Source organism: Raphanus sativus, chromosome 6 (assembly GCF_000801105.2).
Source record: "Raphanus sativus cultivar WK10039 chromosome 6, ASM80110v3, whole genome shotgun sequence".
Classification (NCBI taxonomy): Eukaryota; Viridiplantae; Streptophyta; class Magnoliopsida; order Brassicales; family Brassicaceae; genus Raphanus; species Raphanus sativus.
In genome coordinates, this window is record NC_079516.1 from 20,937,144 (window position 1) to 20,962,601 (window position 25,458).

General features: G+C 34.4%; 2 protein-coding genes across 3 annotated transcripts; one reads left to right on the top strand and one right to left on the bottom strand.

Moving 5' to 3' along the window:
* Nucleotides 1-15,684: 15,684 nt before the first annotated feature.
* Nucleotides 15,685-17,357, top strand: LOC130496685 (uncharacterized). Its single transcript, XM_056988987.1, has 4 exons — nt 15,685-15,841; nt 16,007-16,153; nt 16,245-16,514; nt 16,586-17,357. Exons 2-4 carry the CDS (start codon nt 16,031-16,033, stop codon nt 17,231-17,233), a joined length of 1,041 nt encoding a protein of 346 aa, XP_056844967.1. The 5' UTR covers nt 15,685-15,841; nt 16,007-16,030; the 3' UTR covers nt 17,234-17,357.
* Nucleotides 17,345-20,189, bottom strand: LOC108806871 (replication protein A 70 kDa DNA-binding subunit C). 2 transcript variants are annotated; one of them, XM_056988986.1, is made up of 3 exons: nt 19,796-20,188; nt 19,632-19,698; nt 17,345-19,244 (listed from the first exon to the last, which is right to left on the bottom strand). In XM_056988986.1, the coding sequence occupies exons 1-3, from the start codon at nt 20,083-20,085 to the stop codon at nt 17,487-17,489; spliced, it is 2,115 nt and encodes a 704-aa protein (XP_056844966.1). In that variant the 5' UTR covers nt 20,086-20,188; the 3' UTR covers nt 17,345-17,486. The 2 variants fall into 2 exon arrangements, with proteins under 2 accessions (XP_056844966.1, XP_018434579.2); XM_018579077.2 differs by having other exon boundaries at nt 17,345-19,698; nt 19,796-20,189.
* Nucleotides 20,190-25,458: the final 5,269 nt, after the last annotated feature.

Consider the following 25,458-nt stretch of genomic DNA (forward strand, 5'->3'; position numbering starts at 1 on the left):
TTTGTTACACCATATATGATAATATATTATATTTTCAAGAATTTGTTTTATCTAATATTCTAAATTGGAACATTTTTGGTATCATATATTGGTAAATATGTTCAAATTTAGGATGTTTGACCCTGAATAACATCAATATAATAGACATTTAGTTAAAGTTGTTGACTGACTTGATTCATCAGATCTATAAATGTGCCAAAAATTATAAAGAAGTGAAGGCAAAATTTTAAATATCTTTCAAGATTTAGATTCATTAAAGAAAAGAATGGCTTCCAAAAACGTTGAAATTTTCGATGTTATTGGTGAACTTATTCTTATGAAGGAAGAATCAAAAGAAGATGAAGAACATGTAAGGGTGAGTATTTATTTACACCATTCGTAGTCTTATATGCTTTGTTTTTTTCTACAAATATTAATTATATTTTTTTGCAATTTAGGGTTTGGAGAAAACTTTAATCGAATACCTTGAAGAAAACAATATCATTTTGGGAAGACAACATTTTCAAGCAATCCGACATTTAAATATAGATAAATTAATTTATTCTCAACTGAAGATCATAGAAAATCATATTGAAGAGAACAATAAGCTTATTAAAGCGATGGAGGCTTCCTCGAAGGAGGATTGTTTGTGTAGCTCAATTGCCAAACTCTTCACCAATAAGAATACCAATAATTAATATATGAGCATCATTACCATGTATCATATATGATCAAATGTCGTTTGTTTCTACATCTAAATCTTTAATGGAATAATAAATAAAATGCAATGATGTTGTTTGTGCATCTATATATGAAATGGTATTCTCATAATTACCTATATTTGGTTTAATAAATTGTTTTACCAATAGTAATGTTGAATAACTAAAAGAAAAAAATCTAAAAGTAAGTGAAATATTTGTTTTCTACAAAAATGTAATACCCAATTGTGTAGAACGAAACATATCGAAAATAAAATACATAATTTATCTAAATTAAGGATTGACATTGTACTAAGCTTAATCCATGTGGTTTCCCCTGATCTAGTACCAAATTAGTTAATCAAAGTTTATATGGATTTGTAAAGAAATTAAATGACCTAAATCTGTTGATAAACACAAAAATAACCCCTTATATTGATTTTTTTTTGCCATATTCATTATTAAAAATTTTACTAATCATGAAAGTGCGATTACCTATTATTTTGTGTCAATCAATTTTTGTTACTTTGATGCTGTTTTTGGTGTTGTTCTGCCTTCCTCATGTTGGGAATGTGAAAACACATGTACAACTCTTTATTATCCGATTAGTACGATATTATCTAATTTGGGTCTAAGAGGTAAGTCCACATGGATTTACTTTTGTTTTCCTTTCCAAAAGCCTCTCACTAATTAGAATTGGACTTCTCTTTTTATATAAGACACACTTTGTCTAATTCTCCAATGTGAGACTTATTTTGATATTTTACATTCTCCCCCTCAAACTAAGGACCATACTCATCTCGTGTCCAATTCTCTTATGACTTAGTTTGATATTTTACTTTGTCTAATTCTCTTATGACTTGATCTGCCACATACATCTCTCATTCCTAACTCATAGGATATACCATTCTTTTCTCGAATAGTATTTATGTCTTCTTTCAGATTTCTCATTAACCGCTATGATACCAATTATTGGAAATGTGAAAACATATGTCCAACTCTTTATTATCCGATCAGTATGATATGGTCAACTTTGGGCCTAAGAGGTAAGCCCACATGGATTTACTTTTGGTTAGATTCCCAAAAAGTCTCGTACTAATTAGAATTGGATTTCTCTTTATATGTTTGACACTCTTTGGGGGGGGGGGGGAGGAGGAGTGTATTGAATCTGAAATTTGAAGTGATTTGATTTTTAATGAGTTTGTAGAAGATTGCACGAGAATTAGAGAATTTGGTTTGATTTGTGTTAAAATACTCTAAAATCTCATTTAAAACAGTGGAATTTAGATTTTTATTTTTATAACTAATTAACTCCCCTCAAACAATCTAAAAACACTTAACATACTATAAAATCTCCAACTTAAATTTTGTTCAATAACAGTGGATTTCAAAATGTTATTTAAAGTGTCAAGTTCAATAACACTGAATTTTAAAATATTTTTTAAAATCTAATTTGAATAACTGTGGATTTGTCATTTTAATACAAATAAATTCAAACTCCTAATTGAATACACCTCTCTTTGTCTTTTTTTTTTAAAACTCAAATTCAAACTTTTCATTAGCCAACATGGATTACATGATCTTCACCACTCGTGACTAAACCACACTTACAAACTGAGTAGCCTAGTATCACCTAAGATCACACACTTGGATCTTAACGCTACCCGATATGAAACTCAGATGTAATTCAACCCACTGAGAACATACTTTCCTTACAACTCAAGAAAAGCAGCCTCTAGACCTCCTAATTAGACGAAACGAGACATTACTCATAGACCCAAGGGAACCAAAAACTAAAACCATATTACATTGTACAGCCCATAAACATTGGACTCCTTAAGATTAACTTGAGAGGCCCGACCCAATGCTTCTTCTCCTCATGGAGAAGATATGATATTTCACACATTTGTCTAATTCTCCAGTGTGGGACTTAGTTTGATAATTCTCCTCAAAATGTTATTTAAAGTGTCAAGTTCAATAACACTGAATTTTAAAATATTTTTTAAAATCTAATTTGAATAACTGTGGATTTGTCATTTTAATACAAATAAATTCAAACTCCTAATTGAATACACCTCTCTTTGTCTTTTTTTTTTAAAACTCAAATTCAAACTTTTCATTAGCCAACATGGGATTACATGATCTTCACCACTCGTGACTAAACCACACTTACAAACTGAGTAGCCTAGTATCACCTAAGATCACACACTTGGATCTTAACGCTACCCGATATGAAACTCAGATGTAATTCAACCCACTGAGAACATACTTTCCTTACAACTCAAGAAAAGCAGCCTCTAAACCTCCTAATTAGACGAAACGAGACATTACTCATAGACCCAAGGGAACCAAAAACTAAAACCATATTACATTGTACAGCCCATAAACATTGGACTCCTTAAGATTAACTTGAGAGGCCCGACCCAATGCTTCTTCTCCTCACGGAGAAGATATGATATTTCACACCTTTGTCTAATTCTCCAGTGTGGGACTTAGTTTGATATTTCACACCTTATTGTTAAGTTATTAGATTTTTTATAGCTATTGATGTAGATTAGCTGAATTGCACTCGTGGCTTCACCTGGTTCTTTCATTACTTGGCACGAGAATTAAAGAAGGGATTCATCTTTGCCTTTCCTCAAGTTAGGTTTGTGTTAACATGAGCATGGATGACATGAGAGAACATGAACATACGTCTATGGCATACACTCAATTTTGGTAAAGAGTGGACGAAAATAAGATATGCCCCAATAAAACAATTCTTTGGACGTTGGACCATATCTTGCAGACACAAAATCATGTTGATATGGATATTTTGTGTAGTTAGTTACTCGCGATCACGGTTATGATATGGTTTTTTTTGGACAAAAATAATTACCCAAGTGCTACATGGTTAAAACAGAAAATAGTTTACTTTCCATTGATCAGGAACTCTGTTTAGACCTCTTCACTCTCTAAATGCTGCAGACGCAGACACACTAAAATTACACATGTACTAATCTTCTGACTCTTCAATACAGCTGTAACCCAAAATGTCTTCCACTTAGTTTCTAATAAATATACAGAAAGAAAGGAAAGTTACCATTATCAGAGGCGTGAGGTCAGGATGGTACTGGAGGGACATGGCATTCATCGGCGGAAAAGATAGACCGCACAGTTTCATGAATGAGATTGACATGTGTCACTTCTAAGCCTCTGAGAAATGAAGCTGGGTCAACCTATATAGTAACCAAGCTTAGTGATAGGAACAATCATTAATGGTGATTCGAGCTTCAAGATAATAAATGAATTATGATGATTTAATAGGGTTATTTGAGTTTCATGAACACACATTATTGTACAGACAGAGGAAATAATAATTTTCTATTGCTCCAATTTTTTAAGGTCCTAGTTATCTTCTACGGGTGCTGGTTGGATGTAAGAAAAATATGTTTAAATGGTTATGCATCGGCAAAGGGGCTAGGCTATAATGTTAATTTACGTCATGTTTGAACATTGTGTAAGGATTTATGTGTTATACTGAGATATTATTCCTATTATTTTTTTCATAACACACATTCATAAGAGGAACAAAAATATTAACGAACAATTTTCAGAGTTCATGATAAACATGTTAAACATCTAAACGAGCATACGTCTATGGAAGACATGAGAGAACATGAACATACGTCTAGGTGTACCCTCAGTTTTGGAAACGAGTGGACGACATTGGGATATGCCACGATAAAACCATTATTTGGTCGCTGGACCGTATGTTGCAGATACAAAATCATGCTCCATTGGAGATTTTGTGTAGTTAGTTACTCGCGATCACCATGTTCAGCTATAAATTTCTAGGAATGACCCATCATGTTACGATATCATTTGAATTAAGACTTTATGACCTGAAGTAAAGCTACCATGGAGTTTGATCCCAGAAAAAAACTAGAAATATTGTTGGATTCTTCTCCTAAAATGTGTTGTTTTGTTCCTCTTTTGAGCAGTTTTCACCTATAGGTGAGTGTTTTAATGGTGTTAGGTTTGCGTTTTTGTATTCCAGAATTATATCATTTGAAAACTGAACGAATCAGCATTAAAAATAAATTTTATTAGGTTTCTAGTTTACTCATATATCATAATTTATAAATAAAATTTTAATAGGATTTTTATTCTATTGATATCTAGGGAAATTTCCTAACAATTAAAGAATCATTGTTAAAAATAAATTTATAATTTTAGGTTTCTAGTTTACTGATATGTAGTTATATCATAATTTATGCATAGAAGTTTAAATAGTATTTTCTAACAATATTGGAATGCCTCACTGGAATTGATACAACTACAAACTTCCAAGTTCGTTTATAGTTAAACAAAACATTATATTATGTTTTTATCCTATATAACATAAATGATTATGTGAAATTTGTGCTGCAACGAGCATACGTCTATGGAAGACATGAGAGATGGAGGCTTCCTCAAGGGAGGATTGTTGGTGTAGCTCAATGGCCAAACTCTTAACCAATAAGAATACCAATAATTAATATATTAACATCATTACCATGTATCATATATGATCAAATGTTGTTTATTTCTACATCTAAAACTTTGATGGAATAATAAATGAAATGCAATGATGTTGTTTGTGCATATCTATATATATATATAATGATATTCTCATAATTAACTATATTTGGTTTAATAAATTGTTTTACCAATAGTAATGTTTAATAACTAAAAGAAAAAAAACCTAAAAGTAAGTGAAATCTTTATTTTCTACAAAATGTAATACGCAATTGTGTACAATGATTTTAAACATATAGAAAATAAAATACCTAATTTATCTAAATTATGGCATTGTGCTAAGCTTAATCCATGTGGTTTCCCCTTATCTAGTACCAAATTAGTTAATCAAAGATTATATGGATTTGTAAGGAAATTAAGTGACCTGAAATTTGTTGATAAACACAAAACTAACCCCTTATATTGAATTTTGTTTTGCCATATTCATTTTTAAAATCTTACTCATCACGAAATGTCATTACCTATTATTTTGCATCAATCGATTTGTGTTACTTTGATGCTGTTTTTGGTGATGTTCTGCCTCCCTTATGTTGGGATTGTGAAAACACATGTACAACTCTTTATTATCCGATTAGTACAATATTATCTACTTTGAGTTTAAGAGGTAAGTCCGCATGGATTTACTTTTGTTTTCTTTCCCAAAAAGGCTCGTACTAATTATAATTGGACTTCTCTTTATATATTAGACACACTTTGTCTAATTCTCCACTATGGGACTTAGTTTGATATTTTACATTCTCACCCTAAAACAAAGGACCATACTCATCTCGTGTCCAAAAACTGATTTTCAGGATCTTGACTTGATCTGACACATACATCTCTCATTCCTAACTCATAGGATATACCGTTTATTTCTCGAATAGTATTTATGTCTTCTTGCAGATTTCTCGTTAACCGCTATGATACCAATTGTTGGGATTGTGAAAACACATGTCCAACTCTTTATTATCCGATTAGTATGACATTATCCACTTTGGGCCTAAGAGGTAAGCTCACATGGATTTACTTTTGGTTTCCTTCCCAAAAAGCCTCGTACTAATTAGAATTGAATTTCTCTTTATATATTTGACTTTCTTTGGAGGGGGAGGGGAGGGGTATTGAATCTGAAATTTGAAGTGATTTGATTTTTAATGAGTTTGTAGATGATTGCACAAGAATTAGAAAATTTGGTTTGATTTGTGTTAAAATACTCTAAAATCTCATTTAAAACAATGGAATTTGAATTTGGATTTTTATAACTACAGATCAATTGGTGACAGCTTGTCCTGTGGGAGAGTTGTTAAAGGGTGAGGTCGGGGGTTCGAACCTCACCAACAACCTAATTATGGAGTTAGTGAGAACTCATAATTGAGGGGTTGGGGTCGGTGCGCTGCAGCGCTGTGAACCTGGGGTCCATGGGCAGGTGTTCCACGGGACGGGTTGTCACAGATCCAATCCAAAGTTGGCCCATCAACCCTTTGCTTTAATATTCCGAGATTGACGCTCGAAAAGCCATCGTTTGGATGGGGTGTATTAGAGATTAGGTCTCCCACTTTGGTAGTTGGAAGAGATAATTGGGCTAATCTATATATCACCAATTTTTTTTTTAGATTAGAAGCACATCTAGTTTAATATGGTATCAGAGCCTGATACACGTGATCCAACCCGATCTAGATCGATCAGTCCCAAAGTTTGGCCATCAATCCTTTCCTGAACATTCTGACGATCAAAGAGCCATCATCTCAAGTGGACGTATTAGAGACTCAGTCTCACATATCGGTAGTTGAAAGGGATCCTTAGTAATATATAATATAAATGGTCTAATCGATATATCACCAAGTGGTTTTTAGGTTGGAAACTAATTTAACTTAACAGATACATGGCTTTGTGGGGGAGCTTTTAGCCTTATCTTGCATTATTTTATGGTTTTGTTTATTTTCGCCTTTTCACTGGTTCAAGCCTTTTGACAGTTTCATTGAGATGATGCTAGTCCTCATTGATGTGTTCTATCCGGGTTGTGCTCTTATTTGTTTCTTCGTCTCAGGCCTCCCCTGTGCTTTTATTGGCGGGGCAAGATTGTTTGGTGTTCAGGTTGGCGTTGTTCCACTCCGCCTCCTCTTTGTAGGTCTAACTTTTTCTCGTGTATTTCTCTTGAAACTTGTGGAGTAGAGTTATCTTCTTTGTGTCTCTATAGTTGGTTTATTCTTCCCTTTATTGGCCAATTTTTGGCTTCATTTTTTGCGTTATTCAAGCTTGGTCAATGTTTTGTGTTACTTTGGTGCACTTCTTGGAGTTTTTTTCCTTCCCCATTGTTAATATATGAGATCGTTTTTTTTTAATATTATTGGTGTATGCTATATGAATTTCACTTGTGATTTCGATGGGTTCTCTGATTACCTTGGCACAAGAATTAAACAAGAGATTCATCTTTTTTTTTGTCACAAAGAGATTCATCTTAAGTCAAGTTTGCACTGACATCAACATACGTCTATGAAAGACATGAGAGACCATGAGCATATGTCTTTGGCGTACCCTCAATTTTGGAACGAGTGGAGGACATTTAGCTATGCCACAATAAAACCAATATTTTGTCGCTGAACCATATATTGCGACACATACTCATGCTGCTACAGAGATTTTGTGTAGTTAGTTACTCGTAATCACCGGTCCAGATATAAATTTCTAGGCATACCCCACCATGGTTACAATATCATTTGAATGATATGACCTGAAGTTAAGCTACCATGAAGTTTGATCCTGATAAAAATAGAATTATGCTTGGTTTCATCTTCTAAGATGATATGTTGTTTTTGTTGCTCTTCTAAACACACTCTTAGATCACTTATTGGTGAATGTTTTTACGGGGGTTAATTTTAGTTTTGTATTTCATGCCGTTTAATAATTGAATGAGTCAGTGTTAAAAAGAACATTTTATTTTAAGTTTCTGTTCATATATATTTATATATATATATATATATATATATATATATATATATATTCAAATATATGTTAATTTATATAAAAATAGCATTTAGTTTATCCCATTTAATTTATCCTACTGATATTTAGAGCACGTTTCTAAAAATTTGGAATGTCATACTTATAATGGAATTTATACATCTATAGAATTCCATGATATATTTATAGTTAATTTTCTAACGCTGATTTATTATGATATTACAATTATGAGAAATATTACATAAACGATTTGACAACCGAAAATACTATATTCCTTATAAGGATCTATGCCTAACTGCATCATCTGAGCCGTCTATAAAGACTCATTCCTGACAAAATTTACTTGCACCATGTTGAAGATCTCCTGTAAATCTTTTTTCGTTGTCTGCATAGTTATTTATAGTTAATTAGAAATGTTATATTTTGTCTATTTATCCTATATAACGTTAATACTTATGTGAAATCAAAAGAATGTTAATAATTTTTTAGAATACTATTTTTACAAAAAAAAATAGAACAAGAAAATAAAATTATTAAAAATATTGTTAGCGAAATGTCAAAAATCTTTGTGACTTCAATTCGTCTCATAAAAATTAAAACTCAACTAATTATGGAAATTATTTTTATTACACCATACTTGATAATATAATATACTTTCAACAAAATTGATATTTCATATTCCAAATTGGAACATTTATGGTATTATATATTGGTAAATATGTTCAAATTTAGGATATTTGACCAACAAAATCAATATAAATAGACATTTTTTAATTGTTGTTGACTGACTTGATTCATAAAATATATAAATGTGCCAGAATTATTAAAAACTGAAGATAAAATTTTAAAGATCTTTCAGGATTTGGATTCATTAAAGAAAATAATGGCTTCCATAGATCTTGAAATTTTTGATATTATTGGTGAACTCATTCTTATGAAAGAAGAATCAAAAGAAGATGAAGAGCATGTGAGGGTAAGTATTTATTTACACTATTCATACTCTTATGAAGTTTGTTTTTTCTTCTACAAATTTTTTTTTTGTTCATCCAAAAAAACATTATTTTGTGAAATGTAGGGCTTGGTTAAAACTTTAATCAAATACCTTGATGAAAACAAGATTATTCTGGGCAGACAACAAATTGACGCAATCCGACATTTAAATATAGATAAATTATTTGACTCTCAGCGGAAGATCATAGATGATCGTATTGAAGAGATCGATAATCTTATTGAAGTGTTGGAGTCTTGCTCAATGGAGGATTGCTCGTGTGAAAATCACGATAAGATTATTGAAGCGATGGAGGCTTGCTCGATGACGGATTGCTTATTTACCTCAGTAGGCATTGTCTTAACCAATAAGAAACCCAATAACTAATATATGAACAACATTACCATTTATCATATATGATCAAAAATAAATGGTTTCATCTAAAGCTTTTATGGAATATTAAATAAAATGCAATATGTTGTTTGTGAATCTATAAATAAAATGTTATTCTTATAATTAAATATATAATTAAAGGCGGCTCTTTGATTGTGAAACAAATTCCGCATTCACCCTCTCATTGATTGCTAAGGATCAGTGCCATTTTTTTCTGAAACAAAAAAAATATTTAAAATATTAAAATAAATATATGTTTAATTATTAAACATAAAAATTAGGAAAAAATTACCGCAAAACATTTAAACCACGTCGTCTTAATGTGGTCTGGAGTCATTCGGATGGGCTTCGACGAAATATCCATTGATCGTGTCTGAAATGCTCCGGCTGACACGGTTGTTGGCTCCAAACATGCAAATAGTATCAACTTAATAGAAAATTAATATGATGTAAAATATTAAAATAATATAAATAAAAAACGTACCAATAAGTACCACGCAGTCGATCGGGGTCCAGAATATGTAAACCCTCTCGTCCAGACTGGGTAAGAAGATCCTTCACGGTGTATCTAGTGTATGGTGCAAATGGAGCCACATTCAAATTCAAATTCGGATGAACCCCAACTGCTGGGGCAGGATCATGTGTAGCTGATCTCACTCAAATTACCTAATGAGTGAATTACTTGATATACCATAATTGTACCTGATTTTGCCATGGTATATAGGATTTTTAGGATAGATTAATAGTGTTTTGGAGTCTAGATAGCATATTTACAGGTTCATGAGTGATTGGAGAGAAGATGGTGATTTTGGAGCATTTTAGAGATTTTACCTGAGATGACCATATCGACCAGCAATTAATTAGGATCAATCTGTTTCACTTCGGTTATGATTAATGCTTGTCTGGTTATGGTTTCAGGAACTAAGGCTGATTGTGTTCAAGCCAAGGAACCGTGAAGACTCCATCAGTGAGAGGCTAAGTAGTGTGTGGTTAAACAAGGCTAGGGAAGAACAGTTTATTTTTTATGAGACTGTTAACAAACTATATATTGGATCACATGTTTCTAAGTAATACAATGTAAACTACATGAATTTAATATGTATTCCGCTGTGCTATCTGGTCATTTTGTTTATGAACCTCATATCTGAATATGAATTAGTAAATAAAATACTTAAAATGAATCAAACAAGCAAAGACCAAAATAAGTAAGCCTTCGGGTCCAGTTGGGTCGAAAGACCAGGATTGGGTCTTACATTATCAACATCCTAGAACCCTAGACAAGATAAGACATATTTTCTGAATAGTACTGCATGTAAAACCGAATGGAAAAATAGGGTTCAGGATAATCTTCTTGTAGTGAGAAGAGGAGCCGTCTCCCTTACAATGTGAAATCGCCAAAAAAGTTCTTAGGTTTACTGCAAAACTAGCGTAACAAATAAAATAAAGGTAAGGGCACTTTTATATGGAGGCGTCGACGACATCAGAGGAGAGAATATGTGACTAGGGCAAATCTTCAAAAGATAAGGAAGTTCCCATGAATATCGGGAGCAATCGTCTGGCTGCTCCTGGTGGGATCAACCGTCAGACTGCTCCGCCTGATTGATCCGCGGGGAAATGCTCCAATTATGGCACATTTCTTCATGCATCTTCCTTCAACTCTTCAACCTACTCCAGGCCTGAAATGACTCAAAAAGGACTAGAATGACTTGATAAAGGATTGAAAACTGATTAGAAAACATATATACAATAGTGCTAAAAACACCATATATCAATTATTGCACTTCCGACAAGGACAGAATATCTTACGGCTTTTCTGCATGATCGGTGTACTCCCTGCCTGGTACATGAATGTCTCTAGCCCGCTAAGAAATGCATCTGTCACTCTACCAGAATAATCTTTGTGCGTATACATCTAACTATGTAACTCGTTAATATTTCTACCATCTGACATGTTTTTCTTGATTTTTCTCTCTTCTTTTTTCGTTTATGTGTTTGTTTTGAATGAGAATGGAAATGTTACCACGTATTTACAAGGATGTGTTTTACTAAGGCTTTACAACACTTTAACATATTCTTTACAAGTATTTTAAAACAAAAATTGTTAGGTGAACCACACTTAAAAAATGTTTTTGCCTAACATAACAGTAACATGATTCGTCATAAAGTTCTTGTAGAATTGTAAGAACTTTACGACGAATCTTTTCTTTCCTCGTATAGTAATTGTTTTTTTTTATGTACATTGCGACAAAGACATTTCCTCAAGACGATGTTACAATGAATTATAGTTAGTCGTGGTTATGTACTCGTAATTTTACAAGAAATATTCGTCGTTATTCTACCTCGTTATAAGCATATTTTTCTGTAGCGAGTGGGTTAGAGATGCCGTTACATCTGCTAATTTCTGGTCAAGTTTAATTGTGAATGTAATGCTTTAAAGTTTGAACAGAACAATGCAAAATGCATAATATAATGGGTTTAATGAGATAAATAAGGTTGTGAACTTGGCATGACCACTGGTTCAGTTCATAGTTGTTTCTGGTTTTGGGATGTCGTTTTGGGATGTCTATTCCAAGTACACAATATAATTGGTAGAAATCTGTCCTTAGACTGAAGAATTGCTTTAAACCTCTTGTAGTAAAATTTTAAAATCCTCAAGCTGTCTTACTTTGGTAGCATTCCTTTGAGATTTACCCAAAAATACACATCTGATAAGTATGGGATAAAAATCATCTTAAAAGTAAGACATCTTTTACATATTATAAGAGAAACATTTAAAAAGTTATAACATATATTTTATACTAATTAAAAAAGTGTTATGCTGAGTTGTCACGTAATTAGAATACTAATTTTGCTTATGTGGGCTTGAGAATTAAGTGAGAATTTTGTTAGTCTAAAATTAAATTTCTAAGGAATGTTATATTATATAGTATGTCCATTATAGATCATTCATTTATCTAATTGAAATTTATTATCTATTATTTCTTTGAATAAAACTTACAGAATTACTTAATGTGATTAAAATATATATATGACAATTAATGATTTTAAATAATTAAGATTTGCTAACAATTTGTATACTTTGTATCATTTTTGTTTAATTATTTATTATTAAAATAAATTACACAATTACATTAATCATATAATAAAAGTTTATTTTTTTGTAAATGTTGTATTTTGAATTTGTCAAAACGAGTATCAGTTACTACAACTGTTAAAAATTCTTACGTACACTTTTGTGATCAATGTTTAATTTTTTTATGTAATAGGTGTTTATGTTAAAATTCTTACGTACACTTTTGTGATCAATGTTTAATTTTTATGTAATAGATTTTTATGAATAAAATTTTTATTTTAATAAGTGTTTATGTTAATATATATATTTCATATCCTTTAAATTAAACTATACATCATATGAACATATATATTTATATTTTGATATTTGCATTAAACATATATTGAAAAGTTCATATTTTAATTTTTGAATCTTCATTGTTTTTTAAATGATTATAAATTATTGAAACCACTAAACATCCCACATTAAAAAGAATTCGTTGGTATAAAATTTTATTACACAAATATGCTAATAATCATAAAATCATATGAGTAGAAACTTCATTTTAATAAATATTCATATCAGAAGTATACTATATATCTATGTTAATATCATTTAAATTTAATTATACATCATATACATAGATAAGATTGATTGATTGTTTTGATATATTTATTCTAAAATGATTACGAAACATCGTTTAATTTATATAAGCTCGCCAATTTATTACATAATAGTAACTGATTTTTTAATTATTTAATATATAATTATTATTTTATTATTTCGTAATATGCAGAAAAAGATAAAATAAGTAATAAATATAAAATATTTGTTCTGCACAAGATGGAGATATTAACCTAAGTATGTATATCTTTAGTAATTTTAAATTTTAAACATTTCAAAATTTCAGGCCAAAACAAAAGAACAAAATGAGAATAAACTCCAAAATAAATATTTATATCAAGCAATAACCATAATGAAAAAGACGACATAAAAAGGAGAAAAATATTGGAGATAAATAGTATTGGCATGTGAACGTAAATTTTTTATAATCATAATTAACTTTTAAATTCCTAAATCATGATATAAAACTGAGCTAACATAGTTTCATTTAACAAAATAGTAGGCCTGAGATTCTTCGGCCTAAAGGTTAGGTTCTTATGCGATAAATGATTTTTTAACCTAAAATATTTTTAAAAATAGGACCAGTTCATTAGTAAACAAATCATGTAATTAACAAAAAAAAAATTTTTAATTATTTAAGGGCCAAAAATATAATTCGATCAAGAATATAAATTTTATTTTTCATACAATATTTCCTAAATAATTTTCATATATTCACCGTGCAGCAAGGCATATTATATATATTTGTTGTGAACAGCCGTCGTTTAGGTTATAAGAAGAATAGAGAAGAAAACGTATTGAGGCAAATACACGTTTAGGGTTTTTTATTAATGATGTGATAATAATTTATAAACCCTTAGACCCATATTTATACAGCTAAAAAAAACCCGATTTATTTTTTATACAATATTTCCTAAATAATTTTCGTATATTCACCGTGCAGCAAGGCATATTATATATATTTGTTGTGAACAGCCGTCGTTTAGGTTATAAGAAGAATAGAGAAGAAAACGTATTGAGGCAAATATCCGTTTAGGGTTTCTTATTAATGATGTGATAATAATTTACAAACCCTTAGACCCATATTTATACAGCCTCAAAAAAACCCGATTTCTTTTTCCCAATAGAAATAGTAACTTTCTTAAACCGAAAAGTACTGGGCATTTTACTGGTACACACAAAGATTTAAGACACACAGATGCAACAATATTTATATAAATATTTACACGATCTCACCTCTTTTTCTGTCATAAAGTTTCTGAATTTGAATACATTATTAGCACGAACCGCTTAATGCAGGGATTAACTAGGGTAAGTATGGGGAGAGAAAGAACAGTTTTGTTGTTGCTTCTTGAGTTTATATATCTACAAGACCTAGAGAGTACTCAAGAGTTTCTACGGCAAGTTTCTTTATTGACATACAGGAAAAAAAAAAGATATATCAATAGCCAAAGAATATAACAGAGATTTATTTCTTTATATATTTCTTAATACAAAACCAAACCAGTAACTAGGGATAATCAGTGATGAATCTAGAAATATTTGTTATCTAGGGCAGAACTATAAAATACAGTTTAATATTTCTATAATTTTGAATTATCAACCAGAGCATTATAAAAATATATTGATTTAAAAAGTTCATGTGGGGCAGCTGCCCCTCTTATCTTAGGTGTTGTTCCACCATCGGGCATAATTTGATTGGAAAATGGGGTAGGGTAATTATATTTATTACAATAGTATTACCTATGACAAATAATCTTAACATCTTAAGAGTTTTTACCTTATTTCATATAAAGTTTAGAGAAAAAAATAAAGATAGCACTAAACTAAGTTTTTGTCACAAAAATAGCATCACAAGGAAGAAAATGATTAAAAGAAATTTTATTGAAAGGTAAATAATCATTGGATTAATTAATTTACGACTTAGGGTTTAGAGTTAAGAGGTGAAGTTTTAAGAATGTGTTCAAATATTTCAAAAAAAAAATTAAAATTTTCAAAACAAAAAAAAGCTATTTTGATTTTTTTTTTGTGCTATTTTTGTGACAAAAACTTAAAAAAAAAGCTATTTGAGATTTAACCTAAAGTTTATTATACTTTCTAGCTTCCTTATCCGCATAAAACAAAATTTATTATCTGGTATTATGCAATCTGATTATCCATAAAATACCTTTTCAACTTTAAGAAAAAAAAGATATTATAAGAAATTAAAGGAAAAGTATACAATTTGATAATCTAAATAAATCTAAATGTGTTATCCACCATAGGTCTACCACAACCACCACTCGAGCAACTCCACTAATCTCTATCGTTGGATCAGATTTATCATACAGACAAAACGGCGTGGGATCAATCTGGATTACCAAAATAATCACGCTACTTATATTTCTCACCGAATACAACCACGTGCTTCATACAAAGTCAACCACAAAACTCGTATCGACCGGCGATCTCCGGTTCTCAAAAAAAAAGAAATAGCTTCACGGTTCACCGACCCAACCGGTAACAAATCATACAAACTCTTATACACGTCTGTGTTGGCCACACGATTTAATCAAAAATCAGCTCTCTGCAAAACTCTGCCGGCGTGAAGAAACAAAAAAAAATTCTCAGGTAATTGATTCTCTCCCGATTCGAGTTCGTGATTTTATCATCGATCCGTTCGTTATATTTGTTTTGCTCGCATATGAATCAGATCTCTTTGCCATCGATTTGTTATTTCCTTAAAATCTATAACCAAAATAGCTCATTGAATCTATTGAATTTTCAATTTCTCAGGCTATTTCTTCTCTCTCAGAGAAAATGGATCAAGAATCATCTCAGTGTCCCTTCGTTGCGGAAAGCATCATCCAAAAGTGCCCTTTCCTCAGAAACATCAACAAGCCAACCAGCTTCTCCCTCTCCTCCTTGAGTTTTCCAGTTCCTGTAAACCTTTTAATTCTCTCTGCTTTACTTGATTGATTGATTCAGTGGTGGTGGTGGCTAAAGGACTTTTACTTTTTTTTTTGTCTCTCAGGTGCAAGAAGGTAGCAAAGGCCCGATTTTTGAGGATGGTCCTGCCTTTAATTCAGCTTTCAAGCTCTTCCATGGCAAAGACGGTATTGTTCCGTTATCTGGACGTTCCAGTTTCAGAGATGATCTCGGAGACGAGACTCCACTGTTCAATCCTCTTGCGGGGAAGGTTGCTACCATTAGCCTGTCAGCTTTTGGTCCTGGAGGACCTTTTGGGTTTGGTCCTTTCTCTGACAAGTTCAAGAAACAAAAGAAGAACAACAAAAAACAAGAGGTAAAGATTGTACAAAAAGACTTGCTATGGAGATCAGGAACTTATTCAGTTTTGCTTTTTTTTTTTCGCAGTCTGGGGACTCATCCAAGCACGAGGCAGTTGGTGACGAGTGGTTAAAAACCGGCAACTGTCCGATCGCGAAATCATACAGAGCGGCAAGCAAAGTCATGCCTCTTGTGGCGAAAGCATTACAGCCACCACCTGGTATGAAGTTTAGGTGTCCAGCTCCTATAGTAGCTGCAAGAGCTGCGCTTTCCAAGACCCCTTTGGTTAAAAGCCTTCGCCCTCAGCCTTTACCTGAAAAGATGCTCGCCATCGCTCTCATGGGGATGGCTGCAAACGTGCCTCTCGGTGTTTGGAGGGAACACACCGTCAAGTTTTCGCCTTCGTGGTTTGTGGCCGTTCATGCTGCTGTGCCTTTCATAGCTATGCTCAGGAAATCTGTGCTCATGCCTAAAGCAGCCATGGCTTTGACTATCGGAGCGTCCATCTTGGGACAGGTGATTGGGTCGAGAGCTGAACGTTACCGTCTCAGAGCGTTAGCTGCGAGTACAGTTGCTGAAACATCGACTGTTACTGCTGGTGATGGACACAACGACCAGGTGTCTGATGGTGCAGGCTTTGCTAAAGGACATTGTGGTGCAGGGGAAGGAGTGAAGGAGGTTTATTACAATGTGAATATTGGTGAACCAGCTAAATCAACTGGACTCTGCTATTGATATATGTTCTTATTAAAACTACAAAATTACTATGCAAGGATTGCAATGTTCTGTGTGGGAAAGTTAATTCAGTAATATTGTGTAAGACATAATAATAATAAAGGTGAATAATTCCCTCAGTAAAGACGTACTTTAATTTGATTAAAAACAGAAAAAGAAAACTCAAAATATGAAGAGTAGTAAACTTAAAACAGTCAGAACAGCATCTGACCGATTATATAAATGTAAAGAGATGTTAAATAGTTTCAGTAGTTCAGTAGCTGCCAACATGTTGCCTTGGCATGCTACCACCTGCGTTTCTTCCCGTTGTGTTCCCGTAAACGCTACTAGTGTGTTGTCCTTGTGGCTCACTCAGAAAGCTTGGGCAGTTGGCAAAAACATGAGCATTGCTCCCACATGCGTCACACAAAGTAGCACCACCAAGAGGTCTTGACTCGTTACTGTGTTGATTACCGAACTGATTCACTTGGTTTGCTGCAGGTAATCCAAACTCACTGCGTGGCACGTCAAGTGATGAGGTCTCTCTGGTCCCTGAAGTTCCAATACCGGAGATAAAAGCACCAGACCTGTAGTTAGAACTCTCTGGGTTTGTAGTCACAGGATTTGCATCTTCTGTTCTGAGTTTATTCATTGCCTCTAGAAGGGACCTGGTATCTGAAGAATAATCCAGCCTCTCCGCTTTCACAACTGTTGCTTTCACACGGCTTTCGTCGCTAAAGGTCTCTTCCTTCACCTTCAGCTTGAAAATGTACTTGGTGAAAGCAGCCTTGCGGACGATGTCTTCAAACTTCTCCTCATCACGATCCTCATTCTTCATATAATACAGATCTTTCGCAGGAATCCCCATTATCTCCTCACCAGCTTCCTGAAACGCTGTGGCCCAGGTTACTCCTGTATGGTCCTGTAACTGCAGCTGCAATATATACTTGTAGTCACACTCATCCACGCATTTGTCACACTTCTCACACCTCCAAGTCCCGTCTCCGTTATTAGTGACCTTTTTGCTGCAGGGACGGTCTCCATTGATGATAGGACAAGCTGTGTAGCAGAAATTCTCAACCTTCATGAACGAAATGGTGGCACTGACTGTGATCCAGTCAGGCTTCTCTGAGGTCCCTAGATTCTCGTCCTTGATTTGAGTGATTACCTTGCGAACCTCTTGTCTGCCAGCACCTGAGAACTCTCTAGATATAGAGATACAAGGAGCATTACGTCCTTCTCTCTCGTACCATGCCCTCAACTCTCTGGCTTCAGGTAAATCTGGCTCCACGACGAGTTGGCTTGATCCAATGGTGCTCACTTGCTTCCCGTTAAACTCACTGATCCTGCCTGCCTTCACAGCGAGAACAGGGAACAGACCAGAATCGCAAAGACTCTGCAATCTCTCTCCTTCTGCATTGCAGAAGTTACCCCACATGGTTACCTCCACGCTTCTGCCTGACATATCCTTCAACTGAAGCGCTCTTTTCTGTGCCTCGGTTCCGTTTTTCCGCATGATCGACCCTGTTGGACTGATGGACGACACAATGCCAATTACATCAATGATGCTGTTGCTCTCCATGCTTTCGATAGCACCTATGTCCTTGAAATGGAACTGATTCCGCGGAATGGTAGCATCATCCTCATAGCATTGCTGTATCGTTGAAGCATTGTCTAAATGTATTTCATAATCATTGGGAAGATGATTATACTCTTTACGAGCAGGCTTCAAGTTTCCCTTTGTGATCAGATAAACATTACCAACAACAATCACGTCAAAGAATCTATCAACCACATCATTAAAACAAGTCACCCGAATCTCACCACCATCAGCATCAACTAGATCAAAACTGAACACCTTCCCTTCCCCACGGGCACCGTTGAAACGCCTAAGCTCTCCTTTACTCGTGACTCTCACCTTGATGGTCCACCGACCCTGGTAAGGATTCAGAGCAGCTATAGGAACTGCCGTGGGAGGAGCTTCGTTCCTAGACACTGGTCCCGTGTTAGCGTACATCGACGGCGGTTGAGCCTGATAACCAGACTGAACTGGTGGACGAGAATAAGCCGTTGGAGGAGGAGGCCGAGTTTGCTCCTGCCTAGAACTTCCAAATGGTCTAGTGGAAGGTTTTTCTTCAGGAAACTCAGAAGCAGTACCAAACGCTCGCCTCTCACTAACTTGATGTTGTTGAGCTGAACCATGTCTCACAGCACTATTGAGTTCACTCTTAGCATGTTGCTGCTCAAAGCCACCATGTCTCACTGTACCATTATTCAGCTCACTCTTACCAAGTTGATGCTCAAAGCCACCATTGCTTTGTGTATTTACAGAACCAGCTCCAGGTTGTTGTTGTTGTTGTTGTTGTTGTGTGTGATCAGTGGAGGATTGGGCAGAGTTTCTAAGCTTCCCCGGGTTAACAGGAAGAGGGTTTCCAATGATATCGCATTGCTCAGCAATAATCTCTAATTCCAACACAATAGCAATCCTATCATCATCATCATCACACAACAACAAGTGAGATTAATCAACTGAGAAGTAAGTAAGAGAAAGATGTTAGCTTTGTTTTTTTTTTAATTATTTACCTTCGAAACTGAACGTTGTTGGAGAAGAAACGAGTGAGTCTCAAGACGGAACCGACTTGAATCTTGCCTTGTTTGACGAGAAGGTTGAGGGTAGTGTTGAGTATCCCTTCTTGCGATTGGATCCCATCTGATAACGAAAGCTTGTACCTTTCCATGCTATCCTGGTTCTTCCTTGGTTGCTGAATCAGCTTCAGCTCCGTCACTTGCAGAATCGGCATCATTTCTTTGTCCGTCGACACTTCTCCGCTCAGCATCTTCCCAATCGCTCCCGCCGTTAACTTCCCCGCCATGGGTTTAACCCAGAAATCGATTTGAGTTAGAGAGGGATTAATTGAATTGGGGATTGAATGTGGAGCCCTAAGTGGTGGGAAAGGTGTGAGAGACCTTTGAGAGGGAAAGTAGAACGTTTTCGTGAGAGTACACGTTTTGCATATTGAGTCCTCGAGTTTATACGAATTACGTATAATACCCAAATTAAGCTTGTCTTGGAAGTTTCAACGTGAAGTGGGCCACGATACTTGAACTTGGATTAAAATGACGTTTACGACTAGGCCTCCGCATTGGGCCACTATCATATCGAGCCGTTTGGTTCAGTTCAGATGATAAACAAAGAACCCATTAGTACTGAAAAGAATTTCCGTTCATTTTGTTTTATCAAAGAACTAAATTTTGGGAATTTTTTTTGGATTATAGATAAATTTTCATATGAATTAGTATTTTAAAATTGTTTTGTATTACTATGTTACAGAATCATATTATAAAAATAACTTTTTTAAAAAATAATATAATTTATGATTTAATTTATTTGAGATTTTGTATGTACAATCTTTTTTTGACGAAAAAAACTTGTATTTGTATGTACAATCTTGCATAACTATATCTTTTAGATATTGATATTTTATCCGAACTCTAAGAAAACTAAACTGATACCGACACAAAAAGTGGTGAACCTAACAGTGGATCACTGGTATTTGTGTCTTTCAATCATGTCTAATATTTGATGATAATCCAGAAAGAAAAAAAACGTTAATATGTTTCAAGTTAGCGATTCTATTATTTGGGAAGATTACAGCATAATTTCAAGTTATTTATCCATTGGTACCGAAGAGAGAGAAGTCAAGCCTTTTTAAAACATCTCCAGTCTATAGTTATTTTCACTTCTAGCTACAATAATTGTGTTTTAATCCATTTTTTTCTAATTTTCAAAATATAAATACAAAAGTAGCATTTTTATGATAGAGTCCTACTTTTTGTTTATAAAGGGTCCCTTAACTCTTAGTTCTTTTATATTTTTAGCTAAAATAAATATATTTTAGACAATATATTTTTATATTTTTGTAAAAATGGAATCATACTTTCTATTTATATAATAACATTTCAAAACAAATTTAAATAAGTCCTAATCTGTAAAATTTAAAAAATAAGTAGGATTAATTTTGAATTTTCATAAATAAAAGATATTTGTGATAAAAAAAATGTTTTGAAAATATTCCTTTTTAAGAAAAATAAAGTTATACATTTGAAAGAAAGAAAAACAAATAGAGAGGGCTTATGGGTGGTTGTCGACTTCACTCCTCGTTAAGAAGATTGTGGCAATGGTTACACCAAGGTAATTCTCAATAATGTTTTCTTTTAATATGGTAGAGTAGGTCACTTCTCACTTTCGATAAAATCGGTTATATCTATCTGGTTTTACAAAAATGAGATTTTCATTTGAAAACCACAGAGCATTTAGATCTTTTCAAAAAAGTGAATATGTATTCTTATTACAAAAATACAAAGTTTGCGTCTTTTATGGAATCTGAAATAGAGTGTAGCTTCCTGTAATACGAAAAAAAGTCTTTGTCGAAGTATTAATCCATAGAAGAAAGTATATACGTCTTTGGATACTTAAAGAGACATTGACATAAATGAAATCAACTACAACTTTTTTCAGTCATTATGCTCAAACCAGAGTGAATTTTTAACAACAATTATCTTTCAGATTAAGCAAAATATGAGATACAAAGACAGGTAATATCAACGTCCATTTTGCAAAGCCAATCACCACTAGGCCTGGGATTTCGGGTATTCGGTTCGGTTTCGGGTAATACCCAATCGGGTACGGGTATTTCGGTTAAATGAAATCTGTATCCAATAGGTACTTGTAGGACTTACGGTTCGGTTTCGGTTCGGTACCGACCGGTATCGGGTCGGATCGGTTTTTCAATAAAAGTACTCATATTCAATCCGCACAAGTTGGTTACTAAACGGTTCGGATAAAATAATATCCACAATCTCAACCGAAACAAAATGGTGCAATTCGGTTCGGTTATCATAGTACCCGATATCATAATAGTACCCAAAATACATCCGACAGAGGCAAACTAAATCCGATTTTCAAACCAAACTGATTAACTTAAATGTCAAAGAGAGTAGAACATAGTTTGAAACAAGAACACCAAACTGAAAATGAAAAACAGAAAATAGAACATAGTTTGAAACTGAAAATGAAAGACAAGTACTTGAAGACTTAAACAAGAACAGTAGAACACCAAACTGAAAATGAAAATGAGATGGTCACTCTCACTCGTCCATACTCAACAGTCCAGTCCACCCCTTATTCCAAACTGCATCCAGTTTCAAACGCTAGAGAAAAAGAAAACATAACATATAAGATATAAGTGTTCAAGTGTCAAGATCATATTGTAAAGAGTTCAAAAGAGGTGAATCATACCTCTGAGAATATCATCTTGTTGCTCCACATCTGAGAGTATCTGTTCTATTGTAACAATACCTTTCTCATTAATGTGAATCTCAGCTTTCAACCATTGTTCCGTGCACACCAAGACCTCGACCATAAAGTGTGTCAAGCAGCTCCTGTATGGGTCTAAGACTCTCCCACTAGTGCTAAATGCACTTTCTGATGCTACAGATGATGCTTGAACCGCAAGAATATCAGCAGCTATCTGAGACAAGATCGGGAACTTCACACTGTTTCTTCTCCACCATGATAAAACATCAAACTCGGTTCTAAGTCCATTACCACCTTTTGTAACCTCTACTTTCTCTCTCAAATACACTTCTAACTCATTACTAGAATCTTGTGTACCTGTTTCGTCGACAAGCTCCTCATACAGATTATCCATTCGTTCATACCCGATCCCATTGCCTATGACTTGACTATGGAGAACTGCAGCAGCACCACTGCCTTGCGACTGCGACTGTGAAGATGATCCTCCTTGAGACTGTGAACCACCTGATCCCCCACCACTTGTGTTGTATCCAGCAGTGTACTCATCATATAAGCGCTTCAAGATATCCATAATTGACTCAGAAAGCAGAGTAAACTCGATGCTTTCTTTTCCATAGAGCTTCTCAAAGCAGAGGTTAGCAAAGTTCATCTTCTTTCTAGGGTCAAAAACAGAGGCAACAATCAACATCTTATTCATCTTACACTTCTTAGGGTTACTGCTCTCGGTCTCAGATACTTCCGTGAATGGATCCCAGTACTTCCTTAGTTTCCCCATCATCGTCAAAGCCTTCAACTGTAGTGTGTGATCAGCACCTGGTGCAGAGCTTATCTTGGAGATATTACTCGTGATGGTGACAATCTCATTGTAGACCTTGTGCGATGTAATCCCTTTTGTAGCCGAGAGCATCAAAGTTGAATTGTAGAAGATGACAAGAAAGTGTAACAACCTCTCAGCTTCTTCCCAATCTCTTGTACAAGCCGGGCCAATCCTCTTTTTCCCATTTTCCATCTCCAAGAAGTAGTCATTATACGGTTTGTCCTCAGCCTCCATCTTCTCGAAAGCTGCCTTGAATTTGATTGCTTGGTCTAGCATCAGGTACGTCGAGTTCCATCTTGTCTTGACATCTAAAGGAAGGCTTCCTCTGCTCATCTTTCCCGTATCAACACGAAACTCAAAAGACTTTTGCCTGTTGGTTGAAGACCTCACGTACTGTATACCATTCCGAATGGCATTCACACTATCATCCACCTCATGTAACCCCTCCTTGACAATCAGATTAATGATATGTGTCGCACACCTAATGTGCAAGAACTCACCATTCAAAACCAGTGCATCTTCTCCTTGGTTCATGAATTCTTCCTTGAACTTCTTCATGGCTGATGTGTTGGCTGTGGCATTATCAACTGTGATGCAGAAGACCCTCTTGATATCCCACTCTGCTAAACAATCCACAAGAACTCTCGCAATTGTAGACCCTTTGTGATCATCCACATTCTTAAACCCTATGATCATCGTTCTCAGCTTCCAACTTGAATCAATGAAATGAGCAGATTACCATGTAGCTAGCGCCAGTGTAAGGAGCAGTCCATATATCTGTTGTGAGAGAGAGTCTTTGCTTGTTCTGTCCAAGAACTTTCTTCATTTCTTCTTTCCTCTTCTGATACATTGCCGCAATCTCCTTTGTGCATGTTTTCCTACACACTGGCGGCTGCAGCTTAACTTTGTTGCAGAAGTGTTTCCACGCCAAGCTTTCCACAAAGTTAAAAAGGTAACTCTGCTAAGACTATCATCTCGTTGGTAGCATCTTTGAACACTCTTTCATCCACCTTACCAACACTCATGTTGCCTTCTTCATCCGTAGCTAAGTGGGACTGGGTTTTTGATTTATTTGCAGACTTCCATGCTATGAATGACCTACAGTTGGTGAGATGCTTCCTCAGATTGGTGGTCCCTGACTTGGTTGGACAACTCATCTCTCTACTACAGTAGCGGCATTTACATCTGTCGTAGTTGTTTGGTAGCCTGCTGAGATGCTCCCAAACATCAGACCTCGTCCTCTTTCTTGACCCTTCACCAGTTGGCGTTGCTTGTACTTCTTCATCTGCAGATAATTCTGCATCGGTTGATTCGTGATTCCTTTCAGCTTGTGGATCAGTAGGAGAAGAACCCATCTACATACACATACATTGATACATAAGTAAATAATCAACAAAATCATAATCGATATAATACAAAAAAGGAATCAAACAATCACAAAAGAAATCATTATCAATATAATAGAAAAAAAGAAATCAAACTATCACAAAAGATTAAGAAATAATTGCTTACCTCCGAATGAATTATCGAACAAGCAGAAGGTGGAGAGAAGAGAAGAGCGTTGCTTGTTAATGGTTCCAGTTTTGAAGCTTTATGATAAAATGGTTGATGTATTTGTATAGAGAAGAAGAGACCTTTACGATTCTCGATTGCTATAAGACTATTGAGAAAACGAATTGAAAAGAGTAAAGCTAGGGTTCATATTTTGGGAAATTGGGGATTGTCTCCTGTCTGATTACACGCCTAAGCCACGCTTAACGGTTATGTCGGGAGTAATTAATGTCGGGTTTAATTGGGTATCCGATTTGGCTCGGGTAAAACCCGATACCGACCCGCAACCCATGGTTTTTAAAAATATTATCCATCGGGTAAAATTGACTATACCGTAACCGATCCAAACCGGTCAAAATCGGATCGGTTCCGGTTCGGGTATTCGGTTATGGATAAAAAGAGGGTCTTCCACAAGAAAAAAGTTGTAGTTGATTTCATTTATGTCAAAATCGGATCGGTTCCGGTTCGGGTATTCGGTTATGGATATCAGATCTAAAAGAGAAAGATTTGTTTGGAAATATGGACAGTAAATTAAAAATAGATTGTTTGGAAACATGAATA